We start from the raw sequence: 11499 nt of genomic DNA on the forward strand, positions 1-11499 counted from the left end.
GTGCTGGATGCCTACCTCAGCCAGGATCCTGATGGGAAGGTTGCCTGTGAGACTTGCACAAAGACTGGAATGATTCTCGCACGTGAGGGGGTCGCATCCAATGCTCAATGGGACGACCATGATAATGGGCGTGACACAGTCAAGAACATTGGTAATGACGACTCCTGCAAGGAGCGTTGACCACAAGACGTGCAGCGTTCTCCTGGCTCTAGAGCAACAGTGTGTGGATACTGCTGAAGGGGTTCTTATTGTGCACAGCGAAGGCGCCACGGCCAGGAGATCAGGGTGTGATGTTTGGGTATACTGATGATGGAACTGATGTATGCATGTCTTTAACTGTTGCACTGGTTCATTGTCTGAACAAAAAGATGACAGAGTTGCGTGGAGATGGAAGGAGCCTCTTGTAACTATGACCTGGCTTATTTTAACAGTTTTTTTTTCAGCTTTCCTCCAAGATTCGTACATACTTTCCCCTTTGTCTGTCGTCTTCCCTTTAACTAATCGTCTGTGCATTTCAGGTAAGGTCTGGCCTTGATGTAGTAGCATGACTGACCGTGTGTCCGCAGGAGTGTTGCCGGAGTGAGGAGGACTCAGACAGCGGGCGGGCGACTGGGGACTCGGGCTACGCCACGGAGGAGGGTCGTGGTCGCTGGCGGGGGGAGCACAAGGGAGTCAACAGAGCACCCCAGACCTCCCCTAGGGGGTCGTCTTACTCCCCGGTCCCTCGCCACGACCACGGGGACGACCAGGAGGACGACCAGGACACCTCCGAGGACCTGGAGGAGCGACAGGAACTTCTGACCGAGGACCTGCTGGGTCACCTGACGCCAAGCCCAGAGCCAGCCCAAACCGCCCATACCGCCCGCACCGCCCATGCCACCCATGCCGCCCACACCACCCCCGTCATCGTGTGAGGGGCTCGAACCCACACGGCCAATCATCACCACAGATCTCCAAACCTCATTTGAAGGGGGACGATCTCACAGTGGCCTCAGGTCTACCCGACTGAGCCCCTTATCTTTTCTAGTCTGCCCAAAGAGAGGAAGATTGTACAGTCCTATATTTTAGAGCGATTGAGGACGGCACCAAGTGTGTCCTCGTGTCTGAGTGCTTGGGAAAAGCATTTACATGTCCTTCCTGCATCTCTTTGAGTGCTTGGCGAAAGCACCAGTGTCATTCCTGAGTGCAAGGATGACCTCAGCGTCATCACTGAGTGTGAGGATGACCTCAACGTCATCACTGAGTGTGAGGATGACCTCAACGTCATCACTGAGTGCAAGGATGACCCTAGTGTCATTCTTGAGTGTGAAGATGGCCTCAGTGTTATTCCTGAGTGCAAGGATGGCCTCAGTGTCAGTCCTGAGTGTGAGGATGACGTCACTGTCAGTCCTGAGTGTGAGGATGACGTCACTGTCAGTCCTGAGTGTGAGGATGACGTCACCGTCATTCCTGAGTGTGTGGATGACGTCATTTTATGGTCTAAGCTTCCTGCGTTAGAAGATAGGAAGATGCGCTCGATTATATGAGTCCATCTTGTGATTCATGTGAGTGTCGGGTGGTCCAGCACTCCCCCGCCTCACGAGAACTCTGATTGTGTCGTAAATCAAATCATCATCACCATGTCCAGTTACTTACTTAATACGGTGATCATCCTTGTGAAAGTGAGCCAAGAGAGTGAGTGAAAATGACCTCTTGTGTTCCTCTGATTCTGACAGAAGAAAATATAAACTTGTCAGTGGGCTGAAAACGTCGCGTGACCTCTGACCTGAGAATTGAACCCTCTCTATAAACGACCTGAAAGCGTCTGCATGACCTTTTGACCTAATGACGAACCCCGGAAAGCCCCGTGTGACCTCTGACCTCCTGATGACTGACCCCGAAGTACGTTAAGTGACCCAACATGCATCGCAGAACCATTGACCAAGTCAGGTATGTGTCGTGTTCCAAAGACTTTCAGTTGATGCTCTACAGACTATGATGATACAGTAAACTTTATGATTGTCACCTCTAATGGGTGGTTAGGGGGACGGGAGTGTCTGTCTGAGGAAGGCTTGTGGTATAACACAGTCTTGCCGCCTCGAGAGGTACACATACATAGTAACACACCACCATCGCTGTGTCAACATGCATAATAGGTTTCAGGGAAGGTGGAGGATGTCTGGTGTTTGAAGACATTGTTATTTCAGGAAATTTATTTATTTTGGAAAATCAAGATATTTCAGGAAATTTGTAGTTTTAGGGAAGCTGAAGTTTTAGGTAATGTAGTGTTTAAGGAAATACAGTGTTTCAGGGAATCTGATGTTTCTGGAAATCTAGTTTCAGGAACTCTAGTGCCTCAGGTAATTAGTGTTTCAGCACATCTAATGCTTCAGGAAATCATTATTTCAGAAATTTGGTGTTTGGGGAAAATCTGGCGTTTCAGAAAATCAGACGTTTGAGTAGATCAGATATTTCAGAAATACACACCAGGAAATCGACCATTCAGGTCATGTGATGTCTGATATAACCTGATTTTTTCAGTAAATTAGAATTGTAGGACAAACAGCAAAACGAGAGAAAATGTAATGCATATATAATACTTTAGTGTGCCTCTCTCAGACACTCTCTTCCTTCCTCCTGATAACCAAGCCTTTCCTATCCCAGTAGCCAATCCCTGCCAATACCTCCTCATCCCACAACTCCTCAGAACCCCAGACACTGAAACAAAATTACAGTTTTCCTTGTGTTTCGACGTGTGTCAGTGTACCACGCTTGGCAGTATCTGGCAACTCGTCAAAATCTATTATGATTATGATATAGTCTACCGTACCTTCTGCCCCTCGCTATGGTTATAGCTAGCTTCACGGAGGCTGTTTCATTTTTGAAATATATGTGGTTCATTCGCCCATTTCCCTACTTAAAGACTCCTAGTATATGGTAATGACTCACTTATACTACTGGCATACTTAAATATGACGGACATCTGTCTAAGAACGTCTTGGCGGACTAGCCTCTCATATATATATATATATATATATATATATATATATATATATATATATATATATATATATATATATATATATACACATATAATGTGTGTGATTTTCATTATTTCTGTACCTATAGGTACGACAACAGCCTTTTATATCACATTATCAAAAATATATTATAGTATATTTACCATAAAGTTTTACCTGCATCAAATCAAAAATACTTAGTATTTATAGCATAATAGATGTCGAGGATTAACTCTCGACTTTGTAGATATGTAAATAACCTTATGATATATGAAATAGATATTTTCTGATTACTACAGTATTGATATAAGAAAGAAATATTTTATGTTTATTGTATAAGAGAATGCAGATAATAGTGACGAAATTCACTGAGCCTTTTTCGGCTAAAGGAACTAAATTACGGCCTTCTGTAAAGTACTTTTATAATATGAATCAATTTAGTTGATTGCAGACTGGAATTTTTTACTGATGAAAAAATGTTGTCAAACCAAACATCAAGTGTTACCTGCAACGTGCAGATTGTAATGTGGTCATGAACCTTTAGGTTTGAATTTTTAAATTGATTATGCAAGAAAATGATGGATTTATATGTACATTCTAAGGCTTTGTAATTTGAGTTTTAGTATATTTAAAGTGAGGGAGACACAATCAATATGATACTTGAGTTATGACACGTTTTTCCCGCGGACTTTGTCGTGTGCACGCAGGTCTGGTGCCCCAACACAGCGCAGAACGCTTGTCTCCAGCTTAGAGCTGCTGCATGTGTCATCTTGACTCGTGATTAATTTAAGTGAAACAAGATAAACTCGAGCGCTAGTCAGGGAAGGTGCACAGGATAAGAGGACAGATACAGAGGCGAGAACAACATTTGTTGACGGAAACAACAACTCGCCCGCCTTTATGTAAGTTCCTCACCAACTCCCGCTGATGACACAACAGAATGTTCCATATAATACACTACCCTTGATCTAGGGTTACTAATTTCATCTTACATTTGAAAGCTAGTATGGGCTGGGACCCACTCTTATCCTCTGATTTGTGCTTTATGTCGCCACTTATCGTACATTGATCAGTCATTTTGATTATTCGTGAGTCTCGGTTATGTATGTGTGGATCGCCATCATGCAAGCCACCTATTATAGGTTTTGAATCAGTCAAAATATTGTGTAGGTTTGGTTACGCTTTCATAACGACCTAAGCTTTATCGCAATAATTAGTCCAATATATATATATATATATATATATATATATATATATATATATATATATATATATATATATATATATATATATGAGAGAGAGAGTGGCCACCTAAGCCGTCAAGATGTTCAGCATCAACTGTATTCCTTGCAGTCATATGGGGTGGACTGTTTATCAGATTCAATGATCATTGAAGAGCTGTCAGTAATTAGACGTACAAGAACAGCCCTGTGTGTGTGTGTGTGTGTGTGTGTATGTGTGTGTGTGTGTGTGTGTGTCGCTGGGGGAAACAGTCGTTGGCAGCGGTTCTCTCCTCAAGTGATGGCTAGGCTAACTTAGCAAGGATTGTCTCCTCTGTCATTTTGAACTGTTTCTCTATCTGCAGATATACATTAATTTCCAATATATATATATATATATATATATATATATATATATATATATATATATATATATATATATATATATATATTCACTGGTTATTGCTTCATACACTTTAAGCAAAATGAGAGTCGAGACATCTGGAAACAAGTCTAATATAGTACATTAGTGAAATATATTTATTTTTTTACTAATAGAATGTATTTATTGGAAAATTCCTCAGCATTTCGATCACCCTGTTCATAATACGTGTATTTTCTTTTTTATTTGCTTGTATGAAACATAGCTGTATCCTTGTGTTTTATATACAGATCTGTTGGTGGATCTGTGCTACAGGTACCATGAGAAGCATTTGGTATGTACCAATTAATGTGTAAGGTACACACTCACGATCAGTGTGGTGAGTTGTGGTTAAGTCAGCATACTTTAGTAAGTAAGTCATGGGTGGCATCAGTACCTGAGTGTGTTGCGTGTACAGTGAACATATTTGCCTGTGTTGCTGGTACTTCCAGCTCATTGATATGTGCTGCCAGTACTGTCAACTTACTGTTATGTGCTGCCGGTACTGTCAGCACATTGATATGTGTTGTTGGTACAGTCAGGGCTTTGGTATGTGTTGCTGGTACTTCCAACTCATTGATCTGTGTTGCCGGTACTGTCAGCTCATGTAGTGTGTTGCTAAGACTATTAACTCGGTAGCTTGTTTTGCTGGCACTGTCAACTCATGAGTTGTGTTGATGGTACTGCCAAGTTTGTCTTGCTGATACTGTCAACATTAGTATGTGTTGCTGGTACTGTTAACACATTAGTGTGTATTGCTGATACTAACATCTAGAGGGTCTGTGTTGCTGTTACTGTCAACTCAGATTGATCCATGTTGCTGGTACTGTCATGATACACTGGTCTATTCCTGCTGCTGTTAGCTTTGATAAGTTTGAGTCGATTGACTCATTGGTCTGTATTGCTAGTATTACCAGCATTGATTAATCTGAGGTGTTGGTAATGTCAACTACAATTAGTCAGTATTGATGGTACCATCAAGAGATTAGTTTGTATTGCTGGCTCTGACTGTCAGCCCATTAGTTTATGTTACCGGTACTATCAGCTCTAACTACTGTGTGTCACAGGTACTGTCAAGTAATTAGCGTGAGTTGCCGTTACTGGCAACACTCATTAACTTGTTGCAAGTGCTGTCAACGCCTTAGTCTATGTTGCTGGTCCTCTCAGCTCTAATTACTGTGTTGCAGGTACTGCCAGTTCATTGGTCTGTTGCCAATACTATCATCTCCAGTTAATGTGTTGCAAGTGCTCTCAACTCACTGGTCTGTGTTGCCGGTACTGTCAGTTCTAATTAATGTGTTGCAGATACTAACTACCCTTTAGTCTGTGTTGCTCATACCGAGAGCTCATTAGTTTATTACCAGGAAAGTTAAACCATAGTGAGTGTTGCTGGTACTGCCAACCTTAATTACTCTGTGTTGCTAATACAGATAACCTTAATTAGTCTGTGTTGCAAATGCAGTCACTGTTAGTCTGTGTTGCAAAGACAGTCTTCATTAGTCTGTGTTATTTCATTAGTGACTGTTTCTAGTACAGCCAACTTTCATTAGCGTGTGTTGCAGCTACTGTTAACCTTCATTACTCTGTACAACAGACCAGCCATCTCTCCCTAGTCTGTGCTGCTGGTTCAGTCATACCTCGTTAGTCTGTGGAAAGACACCTGTTTGCATTTTTGTACCACCCATAGACTAATTTTGATAAGTTTATAATTGTTAGGTATTTCATCATACCTTATGAGTGTTGGTTGCTTGGTTTTGCATAATTAATGAGTGTTAATGGTATAATGAACATCGCTCAGTAATGACTGTTATCGCTGTACTGACTTATACTTAATAAGTTGCTCTTACATTTAATCTCAGTTAGTCGAACCAAACGTTAACCTTAATACGTGAGTGTGACTGATATTAATTTTTTCGAGATGTATTTATTGTTCAGTCGTTCTGTACTGTTCAGCATATTATTTAATTATTTATCTGGCACTGATTAAATCTGAATTATTATCATAATGCTGGCATGCCTTTTGAAATTTACTCGTGTTGCTGGTACTTTCCGTCTCTATTCATGTGTTGCTAGGGCGGTTCGCCTCTGTTCACCAGAGTTTGTGTAGTATATCACCAGTGTTGCTGATACAAGCTATCTACTCTCAGATGTGTTGCTGGTAGGTTGTCTGTGTTCTAAAACGTTCTGTTATTGTCTTTCTGCCCACCTGTGTTGCCAGTACGGTTTCTCACCGTTCACCTGTGTTGCCGGTACGGTTTCTCACCGTTCACCTGTGTTGCCGGTACGATTTGTCTCTTCACCTGTGTTGCTGGTACTTTCCGTCTCTGTCCATATGTGTTGCAGGTACGGTCTGTCTCTCTTCATCCCTGTTGCTGGTACGGTTATTCTTATCACCTTTGCGGCTAAGGTCGTTCTCTGTTCACCTGTGTTGCTGGTACAGTCATTATGTATGAAGTGTTGTATAGCTTTTCTTTAAAGAAAAAACTACCCATAGTCAACTGTGTGGGTGAGGAGCTGGTCATAATATTTTATTAAAGGTAAATAAACTCTCAAAGTAAACTCTTCAGATGTTTTTCAACTGAGCGGGTGTGTCGGTGCACAAGTCCCATTAAACCACGGTGATATGTGGTACTGTTGAAGTGAACTAACTGCCTGTATTACCCGTTAAGTTAACTTCTGTGTTGCTGTTAATGTACCAAGACATAACCAGGACTCCATTAGACAAACGATGATGCCAGATGTTTGATGCCTACGAATAACTACCCCAGGTTAATTAACATCATATTATCCGTGTAGGAGAAAGTTAGCAATACTAGAGAGGAGTCCTCCTCCCCCCCAGCCAGTCTGCAGTGCGGTTACATACATACAACTCACGTACAAATAGCCATTAACCTGTAAATAGAACAATACACTGGGAGTGTTAAGAGGAGTGCCGAAGGTCGCTAGATGGATGACGTGTTAATTATCTAGGGTGATTCCATGGCATGTGAATGTTTAATTGTAATTAGGGTAATTGTTTTCCTTATTATTATAATCATAATGATAATCAAACTTAGACTAGAGGTCCGAATGAAATGTTTTACGTTAAATGGTTAACTTTAATAAAATATATTTATCTTAAATGGTAACATAAGAGGTTGAATGTGTACAATAATACAGGAAAGTCGTAAAAGTACGCTAGATGAAAATGCTTGGTACCTGATATTAGTAATACCTTCTGTGGTAACTCTTAAGTTACTCTCGCGTGAGTATCATTCGTCACATCTTATGTTGATGTAATTGCTTGTATTGCCAGTAAGTGTTTGTGTTTTTCGTAGTGACCGATGGCATTCGTTTCAGAAGCAATATAACAAGAGGAATTTCAGTACACGAATAGTTCTCAGGAAGACGTTTATTTCTCAGTCATAGTAACTAAACATCTGGGAACTTTCTGGTTTTATTTTGTCATTAATTTGGACGTCTCGTTGCTTACCATGGCTACAAGGTCAGCTGGGGAGACACACACACACATCTTAATGAAATCTGGTGCTTATAATGTCATCATGACATGATGGTAATTATTGATTCCAGCGCATGTTGTTTTTAGTATGATTATTCTCGCAGGAAAAATGTTTTTATAAGTTTATATATATATATATATATATATATATATATATATATATATTTTTTTTTTTTTTTTTTTTTTGTCGCTGTCTCCCGCGTTTGCGAGGTAGCGCAAGGAAACAGACGAAAGAAATGGCCCAACCCACCCCCATACACATGTATATACATACGTCCACACACGCAAATATACATACCTACACAGCTTTCCATGGTTTACCCCAGACGCTTCACATGCCCTGATTCAATCCACTGACAGCACGTCAACCCCGGTATACCACATCGATCCAATTCACTCTATTCCTTGCCCTCCTTTCACACTCCTGCATGTTCAGGCCCCGATCACACAAAATCTTTTTCACTCCATCTTTCCACCTCCAATTTGGTCTCCCACTTCTCCTCGTTCCCTCCACCTCCGACACATATATCCTCTTGGTCAATCTTTCCTCACTCATTCTCTCCATGTGCCCAAACCATTTCAAAACACCCTCTTCTGCTCTCTCAACCACGCTCTTTTTATTTCCACACATCTCTCTTACCCTTACGTTACTTACTCGATCAAACCACCTCACACCACACATTGTCCTCAAACATCTCATTTCCAGCACATCAATCCTCCTGCGCACCACTCTATCCATAGCCCACGCCTCGCAACCATACAACATTGTTGGAACCACTATTCCTTCAAACATACCCATTTTTGCTTTCCGAGATAATGTTCTCGACTTCCACACATTCTTCAAGGCTCCCAGAATTTTCGCCCCCTCCCCCATCCTATGATCCACTTCCGCTTCCATGGTTCCATCCGCTGCCAGATCCACTCCCAGATATCTAAAACACTTTACTTCCTCCAGTTTTTCTCCATTCAAACTCACCTCCCAATTCGACTTTTTTCATACTTTAAATGTTGTTAGTGTTGTTAATGCTAATTGTGTTATGGTTAGTGACATATTTTTTTTATCATTAGACTGTGTTTGTGACACTGTTGAGGGTCATAACTGTGTTCCTAATGGTTATATTTCATTTCTATATCACTGCTAGGATTTATATAATACTGCTAGGATTTATATATTACTGCTAGGATTTAATTTTCGTTGATGTGTTGGTTTATTTTCTCTCATGTGTTGTTGATATGGTTTAACATAGTTTTGTTGTTTGTCAGGTTTGTTGTCAGTGATGTAATGCTGGTTCGGTTTATCCACATAGATATGTTGCCGTGTCTGCTGTTTCAGTGTTGCCGGTACTAAGATCACAAGTTGTGTTGCTGACTCTTCCTGTTGTAAAACATCCGTGTTGCTCTGATAATTATCCTGTGTGTTACAGGGTTAATAATTTACTCTGGAATTATCATTTATTAGCATTATATATATATATATAATCATTGGTTCAGTCAACGATGCTGTCGGTGCTGCCAATTTATAGCTGATTTTTGGTTTTGACATTTATGAACTGCTAGTGTTACTGGTGCTATCAACACAGTGTTGTTGTTTAGATTTACTTAATGTTTTGATCGTTTTGCTCAATTTTGTGTATTCTTTCTAACCGCCAGTTTTATTATAAAAAGATATAGTATTTGTTTGTTTCGTTGGTCAACCTTGGAGTTGTGTTTTTGCAAATATTGTTGTTCATGTGTTGTTGGCAGTCATGTGCCACTATTTTATTGTCGATCAAAAATCTGTTGAGTTGGACTGTGGGACACTGATAAAGTTGTCAGTCTTGATACTTACATTATTAAATCGTATGTCAACATTTGTGTTACGGGATCATTGGTGTTGCAGCCGCTGTCGACCAGTTGGTTTGAGTTAACATTTATCAGTATTGCCAACGTCTTGTTGCCTCCGAAATGTCATAATATTTTAGACTTACATCTGATGCCAGACAATATTTTGATTATTTTAAGAATTACAAGTAAAGAATTAGATCTCTAGAATCAAATTATAGTTGTTGCCCTGTAATCGTGTTGATCTAAGTTTACATCTAAAAAGTGCATTTCCACAGAGGGAATTGAGATTTATTTTTCTCATTATTATAATTAAGTTATTGTTATTATTCAAATTTTTAAGGTTTTTGAACTGTACAGGAAACTGTTAAGTAGTATTTAGAAAGTATTTCCCGGTGTTGCGATAGGGTACTGGCAATCGTGTGGTTCTGCAGTAACCTAACGTTGGTACTTCATAGTGGTTCTTCAGTAACCTAACGTTAATTCTCCATACATTGTGGTTCCACAGTATCCTAACGTTGGTACCTCATGCATTGTGGTTCTACAGTATCCTAACGTTAGTACCTCATACATTGTGGTTCTAGGAAAACCTGACCTTGGGTCTCTGTACATTGTGTTTCTGCAGTAACCTGACACTGGTTCTCCATATGGTGTGGTTCTACAGTAACTTTACGTTGGCCTTCCACATATTGTGGTCCTACGGTAACCTAACGTTGGTCTTTGTATTGTGGTTCTACAGTAATCTAACGTTGGTTCGTATATTGTGGTTCTACGGTAATCTAATGTCGGTTCGTATATTGCGGTACTACTGTAACCTAACGTTGGTTCTTTGTGGTTCTACAGTAGCCCAGCGTTAGTTTCCCCCATTTTCTCTTCCACTGTTATTAGGAGGGACTGTTCTTACTTGTTCTCTTCATGTGTACTGTAGAACTCTGCCTCCACACGCCCCTAACTGTGTGTTTGACGCTCCGATGTTGGATGAGTTCTTAACAAAACTAAACCCAGGACATTTGTAACTTTTACACCTTGTAAAGAAAGCCTTTATATTGAATTTCCTGTAAATCACCAAATATAACTTGCCAAGCACAAATATATCGTGTATATGTAAATCAAAAACTGTAAAATGATCGTACAATTAAAAGGTAAAAATGTGGTTTGACTTATTTTTCCATATTTACCTAAAAACACATTTACTGTGATAATGTATGTCAGAAAATATCTTTTGAAAGCATAAGTATATATTTGATTTTATTGAATGATGAAAGTGATTGTAATTAGTATTTTTAGAAAATATATTGTAGCATGTAATAATAGGTCAAGAACCCTTAGATTCAGGAAATATGATTATAGTTGTAAATTTGCCTCAAACACGTTGCACCCTGTTAACCCCATTTATTAGGCTTAAAAATCATTGCTGTAGTATATATAATTGTTGATATATCCTGTTATGTATCATGCTCATACTTGTTGAGGAAATTGGTTAAGCATCCCCTCACAGTACTTAGTAGAAAATGGGAACGTTCCAGTATAAAGTATTCT

General features: G+C 40.0%; 1 protein-coding gene across 2 annotated transcripts in view; it reads left to right on the forward strand.

Annotated features, from left to right (window-relative positions):
- Ret (Ret oncogene) overlaps positions 1–11113 on the forward strand; it is a 100392-nt gene extending 89279 nt beyond the window's left edge. For both annotated transcript variants that reach the window (XM_071680245.1, XM_071680246.1), the window contains exon 23: positions 567–11113. In XM_071680245.1, the coding sequence (XP_071536346.1) occupies positions 567–914 (348 nt within the window). In that variant the 3' untranslated portion in view covers positions 915–11113. The remainder of the gene's footprint in view (positions 1–566) is intronic.
- The last annotated feature ends 386 nt before the right edge of the window (positions 11114–11499 follow it).

The sequence above is a fragment of the Panulirus ornatus genome, chromosome 31 (genome assembly GCF_036320965.1).
Source record: "Panulirus ornatus isolate Po-2019 chromosome 31, ASM3632096v1, whole genome shotgun sequence".
Lineage (NCBI taxonomy): Eukaryota > Metazoa > Arthropoda > Malacostraca > Decapoda > Palinuridae > Panulirus > Panulirus ornatus.